General features: G+C 52.5%; 1 protein-coding gene across 1 annotated transcript; it reads left to right on the forward strand.

Moving 5' to 3' along the window:
- The first annotated feature begins 14272 nt into the window (after positions 1-14272).
- Positions 14273-20040, forward strand: LOC112890123 (IAA-amino acid hydrolase ILR1-like 6). Its single transcript, XM_025956986.1, has 3 exons — positions 14273-14900; positions 16240-16365; positions 18712-20040. Exons 1-3 carry the CDS (start codon positions 14403-14405, stop codon positions 19561-19563), a joined length of 1476 nt encoding a protein of 491 aa, XP_025812771.1. The 5' UTR covers positions 14273-14402; the 3' UTR covers positions 19564-20040.
- The last annotated feature ends 7028 nt before the right edge of the window (positions 20041-27068 follow it).

Raw genomic sequence — 27068 nt, forward strand, 5'->3', positions numbered from 1 at the left:
CTAAACCGCGCTGCAGCCGCCCGATGCCCGCCGCGTGGCCGTGGCACGGACGCCGGGCATCGCCGCCTTCGGTGTCCGGGCCCGTGCCGCAAGCCCTAGGGTCACCCCATAAAACCCCTCGGCCGCCGCCCCAAAACCCTAGCCACCCTCGCACTCCTGTTCCATTCCGCCGCCGCCACGCCCGAGAGAGAGAGAGAGAGAGAGAGAGGAGGAGGTGGAGGAGAAGAGCCGCGCGAGGAGGAGGACGACGCCACCCGGAGCCGCACGAGGAGAAGGTCGCCGCCGCACGGAGCTTCACCAGGCCGGCGCCCCGATCGACTACACCAACGACCCCGCGCTGCATGGCCCTGCTTCGCCTCGTCCCGGCACCAACCCTCCGCCGCACCGACCGCTTTCCCCGTCAGCCCCACCGGTGAGCACTGTTGCCGCCGTATCCTCTGCTTTTCCCCGCTGCAGCCGGCCAAGCCGATGATCCCTCTGTGTAGCCATCCCTAGGACCCCTTCCCTTCCCGGCCTTGGCGCTATTCTTGTGCAGGAGCCTGTCGCGCCGCCGTCATCCCCGCAGCCGCCGTCGCCTCTCGCCGCCGTACCGTGCCGTGGGCCCGGGGCGCCGGTGCCCCGCGCACGGCACGGCCACGCCGTCGCCTCTCGTGTTCGCGTCGCGGCCATGTCGTTGAGACCTTTCCCCGAGCACCCTCCGGGTGCTCTCACTCGCACACGCGCCGCGGCGCTCACACGCACACACGCATCCCCTTTCTGCCGCACCGGATCCAACCGCCGCACCTAATCCCACGAAGGCCAACGAGTGGGACCGCCCTGTCAGCGAAGACGAAGACCACAAGCCGCCGGTCCGCGAGGAGGGGAAGGCGAAGGGGCAGCCCAACGAGGAGAAGATGAAAGAAGGCCCAGCCCACGGTGGAGAAGGAGCCGGCCTGCGAAGAATCCAAGCCGAGCCAGACCGCGAGCCTAGCCAGCCCGCTGCCCGAGCCGGCCTGCTGAGCCGCAGGCCGAGCTGACGCCGCGAGCCTAGCCAAGCCTAGCTGGGCCTTGAGCCGGCCCAACCCCGCTTTCAGCCCAGAAGCAAGCCATGACCCTTTTTCTTTTTCCTTTCCCAGGCCTGACCCGTGGGGCCCACCTGTCAGCCTCGTGCCTGGGCTGACCAGTGGGGCCCGATGACCGCTGACCTGACCCTTGACCGTTGACCGGTCAACATTGACCGGTCAACGCTGACGTCAGCAGGGCCCACTGCTGACGTCAGCATGCCACGTGGCACGCCCTGGTGCTGCCACGTGTCTCTGTTTAAAGGCTTTTCTTTTCTGAAACTCTTTTATTAATTTCAGAAATAAGTTTTTCCTTAGAAAATTCATAATAAATTATCCGGACCTCCGAAAATTATGAAACCAGTTTCATAATTCTTCTAAAATCATGAACCACCTGTTAGAATAAGTATTGTGGTGATTTGGATCTTATTTGCAGCATTTTGTGCATATTTGCACTTTGGCCCCTACTCTTACCCGTATTTACGAATAGGACCCGTCCTCGAGGAGCTGACCGACGACCAGGACTACCCGGAGGCTCAGGAGGACTTCGAAGAGACGCCAGGTTCACGCCCATCTACGATTTGAATCCCTATTAGGCATTTGCTTGTAGATATGCTATCGCTGTATGTGTATATATGTATGTCGAGATAAACCTGCATGGCCTCTTTACGAACCATACTCCTTGCCAACCTATCTTACTTGTTTATTATATGAAATGCCTTGTAAATCCTTGAATGTGTATGTGTGGGATATGGATGGATAGTCTTGGCGTGTGTGAAGTGGTTCTCTTCAGGAGTTGGTGATTAGGGTTTAGCTGGGAGTGGGCAACCTAACTCGATCGTGGATCGAGGGCTTGGGGTGTATATCTTGGCACACCCTACGGAGTACCTGTGGCGGGTACAGTTCTGGTTACGTGTTTGAGGTGTTTGGGGCGCCCGTCAAGGGTGCAGTCGCGGACCACCGTGGTGGATACGCTTTTGGCGAAGATGCCCGCTCCGGCAGATAAGGACCGGGTGAGAGTAACCATGACTTGTGGGAATTTGTTAAGCGTGCACACCACTTACCCATTATGAGGGTGGGCCCGGTCCGGAATTAGCCAGCGTGGTACCAAGCCGGTAGGAGGATCGAGAATCGGTGCAGGGGAAGGTGGTGCTGACCTCACGTTCCCTGAGACGCATGGGAGGCTTCACAGTCCCGGGGCGACCTCTCGTGGGAGGATGCGCCCAAGACCCGGGAAAGCCGGATGGTGCCGTGGCTCCTATCTCCGTTCAGTAGACCGGTGTTTCGTATACTAGTCGGCTGATCTCCGACTAGTGTCGATTCGAGTGGGTCCAGGTGTACAACCCCTGCAGGGTGAAAACTATACGTATAGCCGCGTCCTCGGTTATGGACATCCCTACTCCTCTGTTGCTCTTATTAGTTTGTGTTACTCATGTTTTCTACCTCCCTCTAGATTATTTTTCCTGCCAGGGGGCAGTTGAGATGCGGGGAGAGGGAGTCCTCGCATCGACTTGGTGGTTATGGAAGGTGTGTGTGACTGGGAGTCCGGAATGCCGGAAGAGCCCGAGTCGGGAATGAAAGAAGTTGTGTATTCTTATATATATATATATATATTGCATGCATAGGGAAACCCCCAGCTTTACCTCTTGAACTCTTGTTTATCCGTAGTGTAGACCACAATAAAGCTTGCATACAGATGGTGACGTGAACCTATCCCATTCCTTGGGGATAGCCTGGTACGATGCAGGATCCGACCCGGAATTCAACCCCAACGACGACGGATGGTACGACTGAGGCCCGAGCTACGCTCAAGTCGCCTGTGGAGGAGGTTCCCGAAGATGAAGGACGGCCGAAGACCTAGCTGTCGTTTTGCGCCTTCTGCTTGTTCGATTTAGCCGAGAGGCTTGTAATAAATTCCGTACTATAGATCCTCTGGATTTATGTAATAATTAAACCCGTGATTGACCTCATAATGAGCATGACTGTGATATTATGCCTGAAATGAGTTCTGTGTGTGATAGCGCTTGATCCAGGGACTATCACGACGATACAGGGAGTCGGATTCCTCGATTCAGGAATCCGGTTCATTTCACATTATGTCCACGAAATGCAAGACCTTGTGAAATAAGAAATCTTGCAATCAATAAAGAAGATGTCAAGCGAGTTTCATAACGTGCTTCCGTATTTATGTCATGTCTTTCGACTCTATGGTTGATACTTGCCCTTTCATTTCTAAAATCATCACATGCTGTTCTAGCTCTATTGTGGCAACTAGTTGGCCCACCAACATGAAGTGGAAATGCATGGTATGCATTCTTCCATGTCCTAAACCCAACTTTGATGAAAACATCATGCCCAAATTTTTCGTCAAGGGGTTCTTGCTTAAACAAAAAACAATAGAAGCAAAAAGCTGCATCCTTTTCCACACTATATTCCAACCAATCATTCTTCTTAAACCATATTTTTGAAAATGATCTATTATCATGGTTGCGGGGAAAATTATGACCATGTGGTCTAGTTGGTCCCTTCAACAAATAAGCCTTCTTCACATCACCTCTAATATTTGGATGAAACCTTTCAATCGGTATACGAAGTCCAGGGTCAGAGATAAGGTGAATATCCGGAAGAAAAACCTTAATAAGTTCTGAAGCTTGTGAATCATCAACAATATCATTTGTTTCTGCTACATTTTCTAATTGGTTTATAGCCCTTTGCACTACTTCACCTTGTTGAGTTGCAACATGATTAGCACTTTCATGAGTGCTTGGACTAGACCCTCTGCCACTAGCACTAGATGAAGTACTAAAGAAGTTCTTCAAATCTACAAAAATAATTTAATTAAGAAAGCAACAATTTCAAAATTATCACTTCGTAGCATACACATTGAATAAAATGGCATAAGTTTTTACCTAAATTTTTAAAGCGTTTCTTTACTGCTCCTGTGCAATTAGAGCTAGAGCCCATGCTTGGAGGTGTTGTAGAGTCAGGAGAAGCTCCCAAGATACCCAATAGCAGTCCATTACCTCGTCCCCTCCCAGCACCAGACGTTCCCGTGGCAGGTGCTCCTCGTCTGCGCCCTGCTGCTGCAGCTCCATCTCGAGACCTGTCGGTTCCATCTGGAGGGCGCCCATGGCCGGCACCAGAGCTTGAGATTGGCCCACCATCTTCTTCTGGACCTGCTCCCACCATGGGCGACCTAGGGTTAGGGTGGATTGGGAATTGGGGATTTTTTTTCTTGAGGGGCGGAGAGGCGAAGGGCTTCTGGCTGCTGCCGTAGTGCCATGGTGGAGATCGAATAGAGAAGATAGAAGAAGCCTGGATGGGCTGAAATGGGCCAGAAAATGAACAAAACATATTTGGCCCATAAGGCCTCATACCCCTTCAGCCCTTCACGTGTCTTCTTCCACCTTTGGCCAGGGCAACAGCAAGCAGCAGCAGGTCAACAACTATGGCGGCGCCAGCAGATCCAGGGCCAAAATTATTGAGGGAAAGAGGGGTACATGGGGTTCTGCGCCAGCGGTAGGTATGGCGGGCGCCAGAGCTCGCCATATTGGAAGCTCCGCCTCTGCTTGGTTCCCCTTGAGATCCTTGCCCGTGCGTTACACTTACACCCAGAAATGGCTGCCGAGGGGGGGGGTGGTTGGGGGCAGGCGCTGACGGTGGACTTTGGAGGCGCTGAGCTTCATCAGCAACCTGGTGTAGGCTTTCCAGGCATTCGACTCCAACAACGACGGCCTCGTGACCGCCCCGGCGCCCCCCGAGTTCCAGGGCCCGCTAGCGCGTGTCGCTAGGCAACGTCTGATGGACTGGTGATGGTGGAAAGCTGGAGCCCGGAGGTATGGCCGTATGGCGCGGCCGCCGGCAGGGGAACGGCTCGGAACTCACCGCGACGGCTGGCTCACGTTGGAGGTGCTCCTGGACCTGATGAACGCTGGGAAGCTCACGCTCAGCTACAGTCCGCCGTGATGGCGCTCGACGGCTCGAGGTAGCCGCCGGCCCCCTCTTTCGATCCAACGATAGGGTCCTGCTGCCCGAGAGTTGACTGCGGTCAATAACTTCTCCAAATCATCCCTTTGAGACCTTTGAGACGGTGAGTACGCAAAACTTGGCCGCACAAGTCCGATCGAATGGCCATGAGGGATCCTAGGGGTGGACGGTATTTCATTTACCGTCCACCCCCGGTTGTTATTTCGTCGCCCGACCAAGCCATGGCCAGGTCCCATGTCTCGCCATGCACGCCGCTGTTGCAGTCCGCCGTGCCGACGCTCGTCTGGCGAGGGTGACGGTCACCTCCTTGTTGTGAACGGACTTATGCTCGTCCTCGGCTCTTCGTCGTCCTTCTCAGAGCGGACCGGCCGGGAGTTCGGACTGGACTCTCTGTTCCTGCTCCAGTTCGCCGTGCCCGAGGTCAAGGCCCGACGGCAAGCTCAACGTTGGTGTAAAGTGTAAACTTGAGGAATAATTAAGTAGTAGCATGCTAGTTTTGAAGAACAGGAACCTATTGGATTTTCTGATATCCTGTGCGTCCAGATCAACTTCTGTGTTTGTTTTTCTGCACAATCTTCTGAAGTAGACTGCGATGAATTTGCCAAACAGAATGACAAGACGCAATGATCAGGATTCAGGAGTAATCACTAATTCTGCAATTAGCTATGAAATGCTGAAAATACAGTGCAGCAATGGTGTCAGGAATAGAAACTAACCAATGGCGAAATACAGAACAAAGCCAAATACAAAACAAACAGAGTCAGTTCTTTCCCGTATCGCATTACGCGTGGACGTGGTTCATTAATGTTTAGACATAGATTTGATAGCTTTGATGTCGATTTCCAAAGAACCCTAAACTCCTGCAGAATCCTAAATCATCTGAAGCGAGGGGCAGCAAACATCCACCATGCCTATACATGCTACAAATTCCGTTTTCCATCACCTGAAGAAACGCGCATCCACTATTGGGATGTTCCTTTAGTGCACGGCCTAATAGTCTGACAGCCTGCTGCATTAATTTGTCGCACGCTAGCGGGCTTGCTAGGACTGTGGTGCCGTGTGATTCTCTGACTTCTTAGAGCAACTTCACTCTCTATATTTTTCCTTATTGTTAGAAATAGAGATTCTGATGGAAAAATATTCTCCAACAGCTTCTCTTCCGTATTTCTTACCAGCCAAAAATAGAAAATAGCTTTATAGAGTGTATACAAGATATAAAAAACTGTTGGAGAGTGAAAATATACGGAAAGCGATTTCTATACAGAAGGCTCTCCAAATAATAATTTAGAGAGTGAAATTTAGAAAAACTCTTGGAGATGTTCTTAGGCTGACGCTGTCATAATCTAGTTAGATCTTCTTTGTATAAAGATTTAGGTCGTCATGTGTGTTTCTTCGATCCGCTAGTGGTCAATAAAATCTAGTGGTGATGCTAAAAAAATCTAGCATGCTAGGAACGCCGTATTGATTTTCTACTTACATATAGCCGCTTGAACAGCTGTTTAAGTACGCACCTGCATGCACAGCATGCAAAGCGTCCGCACCTTCCTTTCTTTTTCTTCGTTTTCTTTTCTTTGATTTTTTTCTTTTGTATTGATTTCCTTCCTATCCACCTTTTACTGTTTATTTCCAATATTCTTGTAGATATTTATTTTTCGTTTCATTTTCTATATTGTTTACTTTTTATTTCTTCTAATATTTTTCTCCATTATTCTCTATTTCCTTCTATGGACTAAGTCTATGAATATTATATATATAGTAATACTTAATATTTTTTCTTATGTTTTCTTATAGTTTGTACCTTATTGCCTGCTGACATTTTTCATTTCATTCTTTTGTTTCTTATTTCACTATTTTTTATTTAGTTAATGTTTCTTATCTTTTTATTTAGTTTTTCTTTACTGAGTCATCTGATAGACTTCTTTCTCCTTTTTTATTATTTTTAGCCCTTGTAACTTTATTTTTCTTTTTTCTATATTCATTTTGTATTCTTATTTTGTCCTTTTCATGACCAACTAGATATTTTATCGATAGTGATATTTTGTTCCGTGTCCACAATATGATTGTTCGAGGTGTATAATTCATTTGTTCGCTTTAAAGGCTAAATTGTTTGGCATGTTAACTTATTTGTTTTTGAAATTAACTTTTTATTATTTAGCTTATACAATCAATCAAATGTTCGTGATGTTTAATGTTTTGTTCATGATGTTTAAAATTTTTATTCGTAAAAATAATTATGTTTATGTTGTTTAAATATTTATTCTCAGTATCCATAATTAATTATTTAGTATTAAAGAAAATATTTTTAAAAATATCATGCAAATGTAGTCAAGTATGGTCTTATTTTTGAAGATTTTATTATAAAAAATATAATATTACAATCTAAATTTAATTTGGATGCTCGGTTCAATAATTATATTTTTTTAGTTTTGAATTTGCATGCACGCGGGTGATATTATTACCTTCTTATGCATGCTGCATGCATGCACAGATTCTCTCCACTATTTAAAAGATAACATGCGCAAACATTCTATAGATGCTATATTGTTGGGCTGGCGGCCCATCTAAATCCTGCTTTTATTTAATCTTCTCAAGTGATGGTTGGTGGAAGTGTCATCTCTTGTTACGCATAACCGCACCCGCAAACATCGCCCGACAGCAGTGGATTTTCTCTCGGGCCGGTGTTTCCGCATCGTGTGGGCCTAATGGGCTCGATTTTACTTACACAGTATATGGGCCGGACACAGCGCGCCCACTGCATGCATGCACGGCAGGGGCCCATCTCCCATTTTCCGTACAACAGGCGTGAGGCGTGCACGTGCACGAGCGGGGGAGGCGGGCACGGACGCACGGTCGAGCTGTCGTACGTCCGATGGCAGCCGTCCGGAGCACCAACCGGCAGCTTCTCGCCGCCGCCGCCGCAGTTAGCGCGCCAATCAAGCGGCGGTCGACGGGCGCGTTCCCATCTGGCAGCGTGACGACGCGTGTGAACCGGATCGGAGCGGCACGGCGACCGCGCACTCCCCGTCGGCGGCGGATCCATGGTCCCGGCATCTCTGCGGTCTTGCCTGTCTCTTCCAGCGCCGAGATGCTCCTCGCACGTGCCGGGCTCGATCCGATGAAGAATCACAGTATCACACTACGCGTCAACGACGCATGCGGGTGCTGCACGGTCGGTGTCCCGCACGCATCCGCATGTACGCAGCGGTGCGTCGCCGGTGTCGGCACTTGCCGCCGCTGATGATTCCGTTCCGATCGAATCCGCGGCGAACCGGTGATGCCGGCTAGGTCGCCAAGCTGGGCGTCCTGAGGATCAACCAGGATCCAGGCTGGTGAGGTCACGGCTGCGTTCAGGGGTACGAACGAACGATGCTTGGTATACTACGACGTTTTTTATTCAAATATTTGTACTACTTTTTTAAAATATATTATTTAAAAAATATTTTAAAAAATAGTATAAATATTTAACTAAAGAAAGTTGAAGCTGCGACACATCATCAGTCTACACCTTTATGTGCGTCTCGCCACATTTTGCTCGTGCGGGCCTCGCCGAGGAGTACGCGAGGGCCCCAGCCGGACCCAGACGCCGGACACCGGACAGGCGCGCACGGTTCCCCCACCGCCACTCGCTGTCACCAATCAGGCAGTCACCACCGCCGTCGCCGGGAAACGCTAGTGCTGCCAGCGCGGAAACCATAGACGCGCCCCGGAGTGGAAGTGTCCCGGCCGCGGAAGAAACGGCCCCGGAACGGACCAGGCAGGCGTCTGAAGAAGCAGAAAGGCAAGGATACAGGATACTGTCTGCAACTCTGCAGCAGAAGAAACCACCATCATCGAACCAAGTTGCTCTGGTCGCTGTCTGCCTGCAGCAACGCAAGGTAGTAGTGATTTGCTAGTGCTGTGGTCACTGAGAGTATCCTAAGCTTAATCCTAGCTGGGTGTGGGTGCTATGGGCTATGGCAGTCCTGTGTTCTTTTTTCTTTTTCTAGCAGGACATGCTTTCTCCATGTGAAAGAGAAATCACGGGACATGTACGAGGTGCCGTACCAAAGCTCGATTACGGATCAGTAATGGCCGTCCGGACACTGGAGCACGCCAGCCTCAACCTGTCGTCGCAATCAGCGCGCAACCAAGCTAAGCGGCGGCGGCCGGCGGATGCCTTTTCCCGTGTTCTTCCATTTCGCCGCGTGACGAACGTGATCCTTGTGTCGACCGGCGCCGCCGTCCTTTTTCCGGCGACGGCTCCATCCCGCGGTCGGCTTCCCGTTACCATCCCGTCGATCCGTTCCTTCTTGAACATGCCTTGGCACGTGCCGCGTCGACCCAATCAGAGAACCAAACGTCCGCTGCGGCCGGGCACGGGTGCGTAGGGAGCTGACGGCGACGAGCGAACCAAGCTCACATGAACTGCCGATCGGCGGCGGTGGGCAAGGAGGAGGAATAAGATAAAGATCGCGCGCGCTTGCGCACGTGCCTGTGTACGTCCTGACACCTGCCGGACGCCGGCAGGGGCAGCGCGTCGTACCGTGCGCCGGCGCGTAGCTGAAGCAGAGCAGCATGCCCTGGTGGCCAGGCCACCACTACCCAACCAGCTGCCTTGGTAGTGGTTACGTGCCCTCTCCACTCGACCAGACGACCACTCTCCTTTCAGCCGCCACCCATCACTCGCCGGAGCTACCCATCCGCTTCTTCAGACCGGCAGGTCAGGCCACGCCTGCCGCCTGTGCCCTTCCACGTTTACCTCGTGGACTCGTGGCGCATCGCCCCCGGGACGGACGGATCGGACAGCCCTGCACGGTTCTCCGAGCTGCGCGGTTCCGTGCTGCGGCTGCCACTCCGGATTTGCTCGCTTAATAAGGATGGAAAGTAGTAGAAATGCTCTCCTTTTTTACGAGCAGTTGGCAGCTGCGCTTTTTCTCCAAAGGAAATGATGCACTCTCAGGAAGATAAAATCTTTGATTCGAGAACGACATGTAAGCGAAACAATGCAAGTGCTGCCAACCAAACGTCCCAGCGTTCCCAAGCTCGAAACCGTCAAGTCACCCCAGGCTGGAAAATGCCGGGCGGCACAAGGAAACGGCCCGAAACCGACCAAGCAGCACCGGGGAGGCGCCAAAAGGCGAGCGGAAACCACCCGATGCTTGGCCTTGGCGTGGCCTGTGATCTTGCTTTCTTTTGATCTCAGCTAAACCCTGATAGCAGGACTCCTCTTTTCTTCTTTTTCAAAACGCAAACAGGTCAATGTAATCTCCTAGTAGGTCACAGATGCTGAGTTTATCCACCAGTGATAGATGGTTACCTTCCCTGAGCTGACAGGCTGACACTCGCCTGCCTCTTACCCTGTATGGTAGGCCACGGCCTCGGCAGAAGAAAAAGAAACCCTTCCAAACCAGGGTATTCTTGCTACAGCGAGCAGAGGCGAGGCGAGGCGTCTGCGTCTGCGTCTGCCCTTTGGCACAGCAACTGCCAACTGAGCAGGAACGGAGACGTCTGATCGCGACGTTGCATCGCCGGGCAGTGGCCTGGACGGCGAGCGCGGACGAGCAGCGCGGCAGCGCCGGGCCTGGTCTCGGCCTCCCGCGAAACGAGGCCGGCCGGAGCAGCGTCATCTCCGCTGGAATTATTGCAGGATAAGGTCACAAGGACCCCCAACCGTGGGAGCAGGGGTGGGTCATTTCCAACCCGTGTTTGGTTAAAGGGTTGAAATAGGTTGGATTGGGTCGAATCCGTTTTTAAGGTGTTTGATTTGAGAATGAGATCGGTTGAGTCTATCCCTCATAGGGATATTTCTCTCAGATGCAGGTTGAAATGGTCCGTCCAAATCGAGCGGACCACCCCGACCCACTTGGACAGCGTTGTCCTCCGTGAGCTCGAAGGAGAGGGTGGCGCAAGGGTGGGCGGAGGCAACTTGGGGCATGTGGTGGGTGGGGGCGAGCCGCTCCCCAGCCGAGCTTCGATGAATCAGCTAGGGGGGGGGGGGGGCTGGCGCATGGCCGAGCTCTGTGCGAAGGCGGGACGAGTTGCGCGGGCCGAGCCCCACGCGGAGGATGGAGGAGCGTTGCCGGCCGAGCTCCGCGTGGAGGAGGGACGAGCGGCGCCAGCCGAGCTTTGTGCGGAGGCAGGATGAGTCGCGCACGGTCACGGAGAGCATGAAGGCGGGGCGAGCATGGCTGGGCGCGCGCGCCGGTCAAACCACGGCGGGCGACCGGAGATTGAGAAGGGGCGGAGGCGGGACGAGCGGCACACGAAGGTCGGTGACGGCCGATGGATCGGGGCAGTGGAGGAAGGGAGGCGGAGGAGCGGGGCCCACGACAGAGACAGGGTAGGGTGGCGGTGGTGGCCGAAGCTGGCGGAGTGAGCGGCCAGCGGCGCGGCATGCGAAATTGGGCATGCGGCGGCCGGCGGTACGCTAGCTCCAGTGGGAAGAAGGGGAAGGGAGAGCAAGAAGAAGGTGACATGAGAGATTAACATATGAATTCCGTAAAAAAAGCTGCCTAATGATGTTAGAAACAGTCATCTTAACCCACATATGTAGATTTCCAATCAAACATGAAACTAAGATCAACCCTTTAACCAAACATTTAGGTGGGTTAAACGTAAAAAAAAAATAGAGGGGCTGATTGGTTGCCTGGTTTTTCCCCAACCAGGCTTCGGGGATGCAACCTGCCCGTGATAGGTTGGCTGGAGCAGCGCCACAGCCTAGCCCTTGCGATGCAAAATGCATGTCCGAGCCTGGCTCGGTTGATGCAGCAAAAACGGGCGTTTCCCGTGGGCCTGGCTGCAACCGTGCAAGACGCGCGCGCAGCGTGAGAGAAAAAGTCTGGATGCATGCACGGGACATCCAACCAATCAATATCTCGCAGCAGGTTGGTTAGATAATATAAAGTCAGGCAACCAAACATCTTGGTTTCGTATGCCCTGAGCCAGGCCCGCGGTGGCCAGGCTGCTGGATACGAGCCAGGCTCATACGAGAACCATTTACGCTCTGAAAGGACCCAACTTATCTCCAAACCCAACACATGTCCAAACCTAACACATGCTAAAGGTGCAGGCCGGGCGCAGGGCTCCTGCTCCGGCCACGGCTCTGTCTCCCTGTTGTGCACCACTCCGCGCCGATCGATGTACAATGCTGAACCTGAACTGCACTGGGCTTGGACATTCAGGAGCGGTTTGTAGTAGATGCTAGTACAACTACCAGATTTGGTTTTATGAAACGATTTGACAAACTTTGATGATTAAAATAAGTTAGGCCACACTTGAGGTTGTAAGTCCTTGTGTTAGGCATGCTAGATCATATGGCTTCTTCTCTTTTTTTTTTTGAAACGTATGGCTTCTTGCTGCTTGAAAAAAAAAATGGCTTCTTTCACGTGCGTGTACATGTGGTACCTGACAATTATGCGCGTCACATCTGAGTGGTTTGAAGTCGTGATGATGGCACATACTGTGTGCAATTGAAGTTTGGTGCACTACAACAGAATATTGAACTAATTATAAATGAGAAAAGGCATGATTGGCTGCAGGCGCAAACATGCAGCACCCTACGGTTTGTTTGCCCTGGTACTTTTGAAAGTGAAGCAGAACTGGGCTCAGCTATTGTTCAGATAAATGGTGACACCAAGCGTTGGAAAACTGACGTGCTACCTCCAGGATGACACGTCAGCGAGCTGTAAGTCCTGCCACGTCATATTTTAAGTTCAATTAAATTTGTAGAAAATAATAGTACTTTTGATATTAAATTAGCATAATTCAACCCATAATGAATTATATTTTCATAATCTACTTTCTTTGATGGGCTAGATACTAATAGTCTTCTCTATAAACTTTGTCAAAGTTATAATAGCTTAACTTGGATAAATCCATATCCCCTTGCATCTCCTTCTCAAAAAAGAAATGTTTCCTTGCATCTCAAGACGAAGGGAGTGAGTTTTTCCGTCTCAAGCCTCGTATCAGTCGCCTCTCTTCTTCACTAGAAGAAGCACCGTAGTCCCATAAGTGGTACTAGGCCATGTCACCAAAAGGCCAATAGCGTTCATCTCTCGGACTTGACTCATGTCGGCGGTGCCAAAACCCCAACCCACAAAAGAGCCCGTATTCCTCCGCTCTGAATACCCACCTCGCACATCAACACACAAGAAATACAAACGAAAGCATGCAGTAGCCGTTGCTAAAAGTACCCAAGCAAGCAGACTCGTCTGACTCTTCCCAACACCACCTGCGGCTCGCAACGCCAGGGCTGGTATCGTGGCCTCCACACCCTGCACCGCTGAAAAGTCGTGGGTTGCTGTCTGCCGGAAGAATCCCGGCGACGCGCGATCCCACCCGACAGTTACCGCCCATCGCATCAGAAATTAGAAACGAATCCGGATTAAATTTCGCCCCCTTTTCTTTTTCCACACGATTAGTTTTGTGTTCCGGTCGTGGTCAGGGGCCCAGGGCCCAAAACTTATCTAAAACTCCGGCCGATTTGGTGCCACCTGCCACGTCATTACAAAACACGATCGGGCTGCACGAGGGCCCAGCCCAGCAGTGCGCTACGCCACATGCGACGCGAGCCCATCACAGGCGAGCGAGCCAGAGCCTGAAGTCCTGAACTATACTAACCCTGAACAGTTTTTTTCCTCTTATTAAAAGAAGAATGAAAACCAGTTCCTCCTGGTACTAATCCAGAAATCCTGAGGCTGAGTCCAGTGGCGGAGGAAGATATCATTCCGCCACGTCAGCTCTCACCCCACCCTCACCCCACCCCTCCAATGCACAGGCTATAGTGCCAGCTCTCACTTCTCTCTTCTCCACGTTAGCTTTTTTTCCAAATTTAATTATTTCAACCTCCACGTAGACTAATAGAAACGCGCCAAGTAGCTTCTCTTTTCTGTCAACGCGGGCGAGAGCGGAGCGATAGCGCCCACTCTCATCCGGCGGTAGTGCTACCGTCTTCTCTCTCCCTCTCACCTGCCTCTCGCCTCGCCCTTGCATGGGCTGGGGCGGGGGGGGTATCGCCCCCCGTTGCCACCAGCCTGATGGCCGTGGCCACTGACGCGTCACTGTCAGCGTGGGCCCGGCCCCGCGCAAAATAATGCGAGCGGGGGGCGCGAGTGGTTTACAATTATACAGGCACGAGCGGAATTGAAAAGGGGCAGAACGGGAAAGAGAAAGGTGAGGCGACGTCGCGACGACAAGAAAGAGGCGCGCGGGAAGGGGGAAATAAAAATCTCTCGTCGCTGCTTGCTTGCTTCGCTTAATTTAATCCCCGCCACTCCCCCGCCTCCCTCCATTTTGCCCCTACCGCGCAGCGCTAGGCCGCCGCTGTAGCCCACGCCCACTGCCCGCACGCGAGCTCAGCTCAGCCAGCTGGTTGCTCTGTTCAGGCGCCACGCCGCCATGGCCGTCGTGGAGCGCCGTCGCGGCCGTGCACTGCGCGCGGTCCTCCTGCTGCTCGCCACGCTACCGGCGGCGACGCTCGCGCCGGCCGTCGGCGGCTCGGCGGCGTTCCTGCTGGAGGAGGACCTGACGATCCTCGGCGCGGTGGGGTCGGCGGCAAAGGTGGGCGGCGGCAAGGCGCAGGGCAGCGCGAACGCGAGCGGGACGCGGCCGGGCGGGGGCGGCAGGTACTACCTGGGGTGGAAGGAGGAGATCGCGGCGCTGGCGGGGCGGCCCGAGTTGGCGGCGTGGCTGCGCGGGGTGCGGCGCCGGATCCACGAGCGGCCCGAGCTGGCGTACGAGGAGGTGGAGACCAGCCGCCTGGTCCGCGACGAGCTGGCCGCCATGGGCGTCGGCTTCCGCCACCCGCTCGCGCGCACGGGCGTCGTCGCCACGCTCGGCACTGGGCGCCCGCCCGTCGTCGCGCTCCGGGCCGACATGGACGCGCTGCCCATCCAGGTACGCGCCCTGTACACGGCCGTGTCCATACTGCTACTTCCATACGCTGCAAACACGCGCCATGCTATACTACTCAATCGATCAGCTCATCTTTTTTAAGTTTCTCTTGCTCCAAGTCAAATTCTGTTTCAAATTTTTGAGGTGTGCCAACAAAAGGCAACATACACATAACTAATTTCAATCGCGGGAAGTTTCTCTTCCTTTTTTTTTTTGCAATTTTCAGCATAATTCAGTCTATAAATTGCTAGCACACCCTCCTTTGAGTCGAGAACTATCCAGAGAGAGCATCGAGTGTAGCCACTTGCTTAATGGATGAGATGGTGCACCAATTAACTATGCTAACAGTTCTGCGCTGTCAGCTAATGCATGACGATCTTTCAGCAACACGGTCACTTTCTCTCCGCTTTCCCTCGTCTCCTTTGCTCTCCAAACTACTATTTTCTTTTTCAAAAAACAGCCTTAAAAATTTAAAAAAAGAAAGAGGCTGTGGGGTTCGTACAGGCTTCCAGGGTGTGTTTGGCGAAGCGCGTAGGGTTTGTGTCCTCCGTGCAGAAAACTGTTGGTCCTTTGGGTGGTTGTGCGTAGCAGCGTAGGCTACCTGGAGAAGGGCCGCACGGGTGTCCCATGTTTCCCTTCTTATGAAAAATGTGACCCTCCTTTACGAGCCATGCGGGCCTTGTGGTCCCTGACTCCCTGTGGGTGGCCAGGCCAGGCCACTTGCTGCTGATGCTCTGGTCCAGTCCCCGTGGTCCTTGCAACAAAAGTTTCTGAAAAAATGCCATCACTGAAAACTACTCGCAACGGAGAGCGAGAGAGCAGGGCAGGCCGTGGAGGAGCTCGTCGTCAGTCCTAACGCCAGCTGTGGTCACCGAATCCCGAGAGGATCGCGGGCGCCATCCCGGCCGAATCCGCTCGATCGCGGCACATCCTTTGGGTTGGGTCATCGGGTGGCTGGACGGGAGGAGGGGAGAGCCCCGTCGTCCTGGGTGGGAGAACCAGGACAAAAGCTTCTCGTTTCTTGCCCGAAATGGCATCGGCCGTTGGTGAACCCCGGACAGGCAGGCCGGCTTTTGGCCGCGGAAAGTTGATCCGCCTGAGTGCCCAGAACCGGCAGTTTTCAGTTTTCACAACCAAAAACACCTCGCCAGCAAAGCCTTTTTTTCTCACGCCCGGTGCGCCATTTGTCTGCTCACGCGTGTTCGGCAGCGGCTGGCTCCGCGCCAAATGCCACTTTTTTTTCTGATGAAGAGATGGCACGGACGGCGAGCTGCCGTCCCAGGTTTGGCACGGCACTGCCCGGCTGGCTGACGACGCGTTCCCGTGCCTTGCTCTGTTTCAGGAGGCCGTGGAGTGGGAGCACAAGAGCAGGAACCCCGGGAAGATGCACGCGTGCGGGCACGACGCGCATGTGGCCATGCTCCTCGGCGCCGCCAGGATCCTCAAGGCCCGCGAGCACCACCTCAAGGTACGCCGCCCCCGCCACCATCTCAGTTTCAGCTCGATCAACTGTCTGGAAATCCTTTGAAACCTAGCTGCTGCGACATCTCTTTCAGCGAGCCTCGGTCTCTTGCCGTGCAAGGGAGCCTCAGCTGCCTTAATGATGTCATCTGAAAGTCTGAATTTCTGAACATATTTAGATTCAGGAAAGAAAAATGTCATCTGAACTTTTTTCTTTAACTTAATTAAAACGTGATCCGAGTTTAGGCCGCTAGATTCGCTTTGGAAAAAGGTTCCGCTCAAAACGATAGTTTAAGACGAGTGTCAAAGTGCAGAAATGATGTGCTACCACTTTTCTATGCGGGTGATCGGTTGGTGCTGTCGTGGCATCACGCTAATGTCAGCACTGTTTCTTTATTTTTATTTTTTTCTAAAACAAAAGCACCAATTCTTTTTGTCACGTGCATCTGGCTGGGTGCTAGAGGACAGGTGCAGTGTCACTGGCGGCTCTGTCTTGTAACGAGCGCCTTTAAGTATTGGGGATTTTTGCCACAGGACACTCTACAATGTCATTTTTTGCCACGGGACATCACTCAATTTTGCTTTTGCTGCTGGACACTTTTTAAACGTGCATCTTTGCCAATAGACACTGCAGCTATTATAATATTCATTTAAAAAAAATAAAGGGAGAAAAATTTGTAAATACCAGAACTAGCCCTTGTCCATGCCCTGACCAAACCCGTGTGCCACCCCCTCCCCCGCGCGCGGGCAGCAGCCGCACCCCCGCCCCCCGCGCGGGCAGCAGCAGGCCAACCCCCCCCCCCCCCCCGCGCGGCCAGCAGCACCCCACCCCCGGCACGCGGCGGCCAGCCGGCCCCCCCCCCCCCCCCCCCCGCCCCCCGCGCGGCGCGCAGCCCACCCCCCACCCCGAGGCGCGCAGACCGCCCCCCCCCCCCGGCGCGGCCAGCAGCACCCTCCCCGCGGGCGGCGGCCAGCCCCCCCCCCCCCCCCCCCACCACCCCGCGGCGCGCAGAACCCCCCCCCCCCGGCCAGCAGAGGCCCACCCCCCCGGCCCGCGCGGCCAGCAGAGCCCCCCCCCCCTCCCCGCCCGGCGCGGCGCGGCCAGCAACACCCCCCCGGCGCGCGGCGGCCAGCCCCCCGCCCCCCCCCCCCCCCGGGGCGCGCGGCCAGCAGAGAGATTCTCAGCTAGCTATGACCATCTCAGAGAGATTCTCAGCTAGCTATGCAAGCGCACAGAGATTCAGTGACCTCACAACGGGTGCTTCATAGGCTGACAAGCACGCAGACAGCTTGCAGGAAAGATGATTAATTTATTATATTTATAGGAAAGATGCATACTAAAAGAGACTTATACAAAAAATCAACATTGTAGAGTGTCTAGAAGCAAAATTACCTTTGCTTGTGAGCAGCCTACCATTGTAAGGGTATTTTGGTCAACTTACTCATTTTCTCTATCCTTCCAATTAGAAAATGAATATTATAATCGCTGCAGTGTCCATTGGCAAATATGCATGCTTAAAAGGTGTCCAACAGTAAAGGCAAGATTGAGTGATGTCTCGTGGCAAAAAACGATATTGTAGAGTGTCCTGTGGCAAAAATCCCCTTAAGTATTGCATCAAGGGGAAAAAAGTTATTCCTCTGCACTCTGTTCTTCTTTCAGTATTTGCAATGTGGTGCTGGTACTTGGTACGGCGCTCCTTGGGTTATGGTTCACTGCTTTTCAAGCATCAGATGCCTCCTGATTAGTGTTCTCGGCGCTTCTTTATGCCGCAATTCTAGGCTTTAGCTAGCATTGACAAATGACAAAGCATTGTTATCCTGCAAGGGTCATATGTTGGAGATGTTAAAAATATTCTTGCTTAGCGGTTGACACGAAACGGCATCTACGACTCTGTTTTTTCATGCCACAGTAATAAGTTGCAAGTGTCTCTCTGTACCTCTACGGATTTATGTGATGACAGTAGTACAGAACACCTTGGCCCATGTTGAGATGGCGACGTGAAAAATGTGTCGCCGTCTTCAGCAAACCTGTCCCTACGGGGCTGCACCAAACACTCTGTCATGTACGGTGACAAAAGTTGTCCGGTAACCAGAGCATCCAAATTTTTACTGCTTAGCCTCTCATGTACGTTGACAAAGAAGAGCCGGAAATGGCGCAGAAATTAGGTTCAAAGTTTCAATCTACTTGTCGGTTTTACGGGGTAATGATCTTAAACTTTTCATTGATTGACTTGGAGAATGATCATCTTAGGATTGTTAGGAAGCTCAATACAATTACAATTTCCTCTTGTTAGTACGAGAAACAGGGAACAATGCAGCACCTCTGAACTTGCTGGCATTTCGGTACGTGCAGGGCACGGTGAAGCTTCTGTTCCAGCCGGCCGAGGAGTCCGGCTGCGGCGCGAAGCGGATGATCGAGGACGGCGCGCTGGAGGGCGTGGAGGCCATCTTCGCCGTGCACGTCTCGCACCAGCACCCGACGTCCGTGATCGGGTCCCGGACGGGGGCCCTCCTCGCCGGCTGCGGCTTCTTCAAGGCCGTGATCCGCGGCGACGCGCGGGGGCAGCGCCGGCGATCCGCGGACCCCGTCCTGGCCGCGTCGTCGACCATCATCAGCCTCCAGAGCCTCGTCTCCCGCGAGGCGGACCCCCTCGACTCCCAGGTGGTGTCGGTGGCCGTGGTGAACGGGAGCGCCGGCGCCGGCGGCGCGGCGGAGCCGCTGATGGTGCTGGGCGGCACATTCCGCGCCTTCTCGAACGCGAGCTTCTACCAGCTGCGGCGGCGGATCGAGGAGGTGATCGCGGCGCAGTCGCGGGTGCACGGGTGCGCGGCGGCGGTGGACTTCTTCGAGGACGAGAGCTTCTACCCGCCGACGGTGAACGACGCGCGCATGTACGGGCACGTGCGGCGCGTGGCGTCGGAGCTGCTGGGCGCGGGGGGCTACCGCGACGTGCCGGCGATGATGGGCGCCGAGGACTTCTCCTTCTACTCGCAGGCGGTGCCCGCGGGGTTCTACTACATCGGGGTGCGGAACGAGACGCTGGGGTCCGTGCACACGGGCCACTCGCCCTACTTCATGATCGACGAGGACGTGCTCCCCACCGGCGCCGCCGTGCACGCCGCCATCGCCGAGAGGTTCCTCGCCGACCACGCCTCGCTAACAGGCTCCCCTTCCTCCGACGACCTGGTCGAGCAGGAGCTGTGACCGACCCGGCGCGTACGAGAGCCCAGCTAGTGGATCGATCGATCGATCGACCAGCGCGAGGCCGCGTGCCCCCGGCTGCCGGCGCCGGCGCGGGCACGGTGGAGACGGATGGCTCTGGCCGATCGCTCCGGCGTCTTCTTGGGTGGTGGTGGTGTTGGAACGCGGGCTCGGATTGGTTCAGTTTTTGTGGCCGTCGGGCTCGTGATCCGCGGCCGTGACGCGCCGGTGGGTTGGGGCTGGGGTTTCGTATGCGTGAGCGAAGGAACCGTGACGGCCGGGCGGTTTGGCGCGTGTAAAGCACGTGAAAAGTGTAGCCTTAAGCTGATGGGATACTGGGCTGTACGTACGTGTTTTCGCCCCAGTTGGGGGATGATGTCTTGAAAACTCATCGGTGGTGCGTGCTTCTCGTTGCTTCTTCGACAGATTGGGCCTGGGAGATAAATTGAATTGGAGAACAGAGAACGTACTGGGCCTAAAGTTGTCGCGCGAGGAAAGCAATAGTCCATTTTCCTGTAAGCCCATAAAAAGACGGGAATTATCATCCCTACTATGCATGCATTCAGGCCGTCACGTAAAATCATTCAACAAAAGGGAAACCGGCTCCTCCAGTGGAGGTGCCACCGTTTGTACCGGAGTGGCCGCTAGTATTTGGGTGAGGCAGGCCTAGGTTGAGGCACTTGCTCTAGCTTTTGAGCACGTGGTTCTCAGACCAAACATCTACCTTTGCGAGCTCAAAAAAAAAAAAAAACTTGCAGTGCATGTCAACCAAACGAAACCAAGGCACCTTTTTTCCTGCCAAGACTGCATCAAACCTTGCCAAACAAAGGGCGGCAAACCTTAATTGCTGAAAACATGGCGAACCGAGCCTAGGCTACTCAACAACGGCGGCACACCTGTTTCCTGCACGCATTCTCCGGGCGGGAGCGGCTCGCTACTGTTCTTTCCAGGGGAACGGACGGGTCGAAGAACTGGGGTTCCGCGGCGGCGCCACGTGAGTGGCCACATGTCACCTCGCCCGCACGGCAGACCAGTGCCGGGACGAGCACCGTCATTGACGGCCATGTGATGCGGGCAAGCATGCAGGACAGGCTCGAGCTGGATGCCCCCCGGCGCGAGTCCTACCTGCTGCCTGCCACGACCACGAGCTCATGTGCGCCCCATGCTAGGGTTTCCCTACCTCCCTTGTCTCTTCCTCCCTACCACTACCACCAGTCGCCCACCAAGTGAGCGAGCACGCACGAGCTTGCGATCCGGAGGAGGGGTACGGAAAGGAAAAACAAAGGCGAACGAAAGCTGGGTAGTATTCTGGTACCAGATGGTGTGATCTGGCGATCGAGCTTTTGCAGCGGTTGCTGGACTCGGACCTTGAAGTTGAGAACGCACGGATCGATGGATGATCTGATGGAAAAAATAAATGTTTCAGTTTTATATTAATTCGAAGATAAATTATGAGCATAACTAAAATTTTATACATAAAACAAACATATGTAAATATACTGAATAAGTAATTTAAGATAAAATATTGCAGCAGTAAGATCAACCCTACCCAGATTATATTAGGTATGAAAGATATAGTCAGGGATAAAAAGCCGTACCTCTCTAGACTGACCGGAATAACCGGGTAAAGAAGACGACGGCGACGATCGGCACCTCCGCGCGCTTGACGATGCCGAGTCGCGCCCCACCGACGAGGAGGAAGATGAGCTGTGGTGACAAGGACGTAGAGGACGGCGATGTGGAAGCGTTCGAGTAGTCGCGCAGAGCGCTTCCAAAAATCTTATTCGCCCTTTCCCAGTGCACGATTGCTAAGGACGAGGTTCCGGAGACCTGCTCTCGATCGCCGGTGCACGTCGACGACAGGATGAAGTAGCGTACACGGCGGCGCAGCAGGCAGATCGAGGCGTATTGTGCGTCTTCTGTTGTATTATGTTTCTAGCTGGCACCCGTATGTATTTATAGGAACGAACCGCTAGGGTTTTTGGCGTCCCAAAAACCAAGTCGGTTACGAGTCCCAAAAATTCTGCGCATAAAATCCGTAACAGATTTAAAGTGGCAAAACAAATCTGCAAAAGGAAACCGCGTTCCTGCAAAGATTGGACCGGATTTTAGCGGACCATTCACGGGCACATCGCGTGCGCACACCCTTCGCCCAAGCCCCGGCCCGACGAGGCGAGGCGAGGTGGGCGAGCGCGCGCGTGTTCTTTCTTCTTCCTCTCACCCACACTTGCAAGAACATGGAGAGCATCCTCCACCTCCACTAGCAAGGTGGGACTAACTTGTTGCCATACAACTTTGCACTAATAGATCTTTCAGATTTTACTGGAATTATTTGAATTTATATGATGAACATCTGCACTATTAGACCCAAATATTCCAACATCCTCCACACGCAGTTTGCTGCTCTGAAAAGCTCGGATCGCATCACATATCCACATGCATGTTCTCCTCTTTTAACCTTTTGATCGCTTTCTACGTGTCCCTTTGAATCAATCAGGGTAGTGTGACAGTAGAAATTGGAAATGTACCATACGTCCATGCCCACTCTGAAGATGATTTCGCAGGTAAATCGGGGTACATTTCGGCCCAAGAGGTTCAGATCATCAGGCTCAACCGAGGATGAGGGGTTGATCTACGAGTATTGGACTGGTGGCAGCAGGTCCGTTAAGCAAGCTACAAGTGGGCCATGGCGTTCGTCACATGGCACGCGGCAATTATTCCGTCGCTACGGTGCCACTGCCGTACGGCTCGAGTCTCCACTCTCCAACAGTTCAGGGTGCTCCATCCGTGTCCATTGGAAGATGATGCCAAGCTTGATGGCATTCAGAATTTGGAGCGCTCCAAACTCCGCATACTCAAGACATCCGCTCCAGATTACGCTACGGTGTAAAACTGGGGAGAAAATGAGATGAAGCACCGTACAGTTTAACTTGACAAATGGGTTTTCGCCGTGGGTCCATCACGAGGGCCGCACGGTACTTTTGGCCCTACACTCCTACTGCTGCGTAAAAAAAGCAGTGTAGCGCGCAGCAGCCGGTTCAATTATCGTGGCTGTTGCCGCCCTGAAAAGGAGTCGTCTTCTGAGCGAGTGAATGACTGCATTGACCTCACCGGTGCCGCTCCACCCTCACCTCACACAGATCAGACTCGGCAGCGAGCAGACCTGCCGATGACGGTCGGCAAGGCAGGCCGCCACGTTCATCAGAGAATCCAAAGTTTTTTTTCATTGAAGGGAGAGAATCCAAAGTTAACCCGCGGCCAACCTGTAGTAGGTGAACTGGTGAAGTGGAGTAACGCCAGGACTGGCAACTGGCAACAACCAGACCAAACTTGACCGTCTACTGAAGAACCACCGAATCAGATGCAGATCACTACTAGTAGGAGTGCTCCCTATAAACAACACGGAGCACAGGGAATGTTTGAGCTGAAAATCATTTGAAAACCGGAACTGGAAGTTTAAAAACTCTGGAACAGCTTCGAGACCCAACGAGATCCGCAGCGGCTCAAGACGAAACTGAGCGGAACCCGATGAGATGACCTCCTCCCTCCGGTCTCCGGCTGTCGCGAGAAAGTGGCCTCGAGGCTCGCGCCTCCCCGAATTATGATGTTCCCATGGCGAAAGCCGGGGCCTACTAGCATGTTCACAGCTCACTGCACGACGACGGACGGTGGCGGATAGCTTGGGCGCCTGGCCGACCCTCCTGCCACGGTCAGTGCCCGGCACTACTAGTGCTGCAGCGGCTGTGCTACGGCACCAGGAACCGGTGGTCGAGATGCAGATCTGAACGATGCTTTTACCGAAATACTACTCCTACGGTGCAGGAGAAAAAAACGCAGATCTGAGATCTTTAACTCGTGCTCCTGTTACCTGTCCTAATGGCCGTCAAGTTTGAAAGCGGCTTGGATCTGGAAATCAAGAACCAAAATGTGGCACGTGGTGCCGAGTGGATTGGTGCAAAAAGAGAATGCATGAGGGCAAACGAAAACGCACGCCGAAAATATCGTCAAGAAAAATTTTTCTATTTGACCCTACTAAACCTATCATTTCCTTTCTTATCCTACTAAACTTACCTCTTACTTTCTTGATCTTTTCTTTTCAAAACTTCCCTAAATCTTTTCTTTTCAGAACTTCCCTAAATTGGCTGTGCCGTCAGTTTTAAGCACCAACGGCATTAGCTGCCACGTGAAAAGACCACTTTACCTCTATTTGTACATATACATGTTGCAGCGCTCGAGGGTGCTGCGGGCTCACAAAACGTCAAGGTTCGTTGTCGTCTTCTTCCCGGCGCTCCAAGGCTGCACTGCACGCACGCAAAGCTAGTTCTTGAGCAGCCATGGTGACGGCGGAGGCGGCGTCTCCGGCGGGCACCGGTGGACGCCGGCTGCGCGTGCTGATGTTCCCGCTGCGGCCACCTCACCCCAATGCTGCAGTAGGCCGGGACCATGCAAGCGGCGGACATACCATTGACCCACTTGCTCCCGTCCGGCAGCGACGCGGACTTCGCCAGCACAATGCTGTGGATCAAATACTGCCTCCGCGAGCCGTTCCGGAACCGAATCCGCCAGGCGCTCGTGAGGAGGAGGAGGGCGGCGGGGAGACGGCGTGCCTGGTGGTGGACTACAACTTACATGGGATGCAATTGGTGGTGGAGGAGCTCGGCAGGGGAGCCAGGTCCTGCAGCTGACCCGCCCCTGCAGCAGCCCCGTGGCCCCACGACGCGCGCCTCCTGCCTCCCGCTGCAAGGGATGCACACCCAAACAAGCAGGCATGTGCCGGCAATAGGACCACGGTGAGAATTTGAATATAAACCACCACAGGCAGTCATCTTTTTCCTCCCGCTCAGTCTATTCCTCTTTTGGCCGAGTTCCTCTATTGGTCAAAATTCATCGCCCTCTCTTCGATCCAATCAAATTCTTTGCACTCACATCCTTCTCACACTCCCATGAACCCATTCAATCTAATCCCAGCCCCTGCCATCCATCATCGTGGTGTCTGTGCTAGGGGGGCTTGGGGCGTGAGTGGTACACGGAATTGGGGGAGGGCCACGGGCCCGACGCCCATGCCGGCGTGGTTGCTACCGGCGAGCCGCCGGGGCTGCCGCTCCCCTGCTCGTTGTTTTGCAGCGGGAGGCCCACGGATTAGGCCGCACACGCGCAAGCACCGACCCACCCCCCCCTCCCCGCCCCGCCCCGCCCCGCCACAGGTCGCGCGACGCCTCCTGCACCTGTTGCAGAGTCATTCCACGTCTAATTCTGCGCGACGCTTCCCGCGCCTCTGCCTTGACGCCGCGCGTGTGGGGGACCTCGCCTCCGTCCGGTTCCTCCGCCCGATCCATGCCGCCGCCGCGGCCAGTTTCGTAGGGTTGAGGAATCGAGTGAGGGAGGGTAGAATAAAGGGGAAAAAATTGGCTGGAACACTGATCCAGAGCCACACCGATGGAGCCCCTCACAATCCATACCTGCAGGCCCACAACCTGACAGCAAGCGGCGGGCACGCGATGGGCTCGGGCGCTCGGCTCGCGTGCAGCGACTCGGCTCACAGGACGCATGGGCAGCTTTACCTGAATAAAGTCACGTAGGGTCTCCAGTTTGTTCTTGTGTCGTGCTGCTGCCGCACGATCTATCATTTATGTATGTGTCGACTGCCCCCTTCTGGCGCTAGTAGCCTGCTAGCTAGTCATGTGTCGTGCAGGCCGTGACGTAATATGTTTGTTACCCCAAACGAAGTATTACCGAGTGAGTATAGCATCTTGAACAGTACTAGAGGTGTATGCATTTTTTAGGAAGAGTAGCTGAGCAAATAAATCGTGTTGCGTCTGTGTGTTTGTAAATAGATTGTAACACAAATATGTCAATATGGAAGAATAAATGTTTCAATATTTTTCGAGTAATAAGGAAATTTAAGTGACATGTCTATTGTCTACCATCGGAACCAGAAATAAGCACACGTAAATGAGTTCAGTTTTCTGATATAGCTCTTCTGTAAGTAAGACGAAACAGAATGAAAGCAACTTAAGCAAGTACGCTGGTGTAACTAACTGGAATATGAGGCATGCAGCCACTAGAGGACAAAAACTAAGATGGCCTATTCCTCGAATTTTGTATCATTTGCTCCTGTATTAAAGTGTAATTTCCGTGCAGCTGAAGCATTTTGATCAAGACCAAGCAATAGACTTGTATATCCTCCTTGCATCAAATTAGGCGCGGTGGTCGGAAAGTTGATCAAGATATTGCTATAAGTGTTTGGTATCACAACATTGTCACCAATATTATCTCCAGTGTTACTCACTTCTTCTCCTACGATATCTGAAATATATTTGCAACAATTAAAAAACATGAGTTGGTAATAAACAATTCAGTACATGCAGCAATAAATTAGTATCTTTCTCTTCAAAACTTTTCTTTTTCTTTCTTGTCTTCTTTTCCACAACATTCTTTGCTCGTTTACTTTTGGAGCCTTTTATGACATGAGGAACTCTAAATAAAATTGTACTATTTTCTGTATCTGTAACGTGATCATTTGAGATCATTACAGGAGCTTCACTTTCTCGTTTCTCGCATTTTGTTTAGTGAACGATCAGCCTCCACTTCCCACTTTTCTAATGACCTCTCCAAATCATCAAGAAGTGGCTCTGATGCTGAACATTTCAATGCAATAGATGTAGCCATTCAAGAGATACGTGCAGCACGTGCTTTCAAGTTTAAATTCTTCCTTCCTTTCTTCTCAACATAATACCCTCTTTTTGCATATTTTGTCCATCTATTTAGTATATACTGAGATGGTAAAATGAAAATATCATTCTTATTGTATACTTTGAAGGTATGCTTGCACAATATACCTATAATATACAGAAGATAGTGGTTAGCGATATATATGACAACCAAAACTCTATTTTAAAATTAGTGTATATACCTATGGATTCAAACATTCTGCAAGAGCATGTAATGGTCATATCTGCAATGTTGAAATACAACTGTTGCTCCATAATCTGAATACATATGTGTAACAATGAATGTCGATGTTGACCCCTCAGTCTGTAACAACTTACATGAATACTCATGTTGTTTTCTAAATTCTGTCTCGAACTCTGCATACATCCTCCTAGTGTATGATTCAGTAGCAGTCTTCAACAAAGGTAAATTGGAGACCTAATTAACCAGGATCTTTATAAGTGATTGAAAATCTTTATCCAACTCATTTTCACGTAGAGAAGCGGAAACCTTGTCACATTCAACATGGAGTTCAGAAATACCAAGTTTTCTACGAAATCTTTTCTTAAAGACATTATTCATACCGTCACTCATTTAAGTTGTGGTCATATCAGCTGTAAAAGAGGTACGATAAACAGCAGCCCACTTTCTTCTCAAGTCATATAGATTTAGCAACCATGAGTTCTCTTTCAGTTCATATTTAGTCAACAATTCATTCCACTTCTTTATGAAATACTCCTCCGATCTATCTTCATAGACACATCTTTTAAAAATATATAGAAAATCAGGATCCCTAT

The sequence above is a fragment of the Panicum hallii genome, chromosome 4 (assembly GCF_002211085.1).
Source record: "Panicum hallii strain FIL2 chromosome 4, PHallii_v3.1, whole genome shotgun sequence".
NCBI lineage: Eukaryota > Viridiplantae > Streptophyta > Magnoliopsida > Poales > Poaceae > Panicum > Panicum hallii.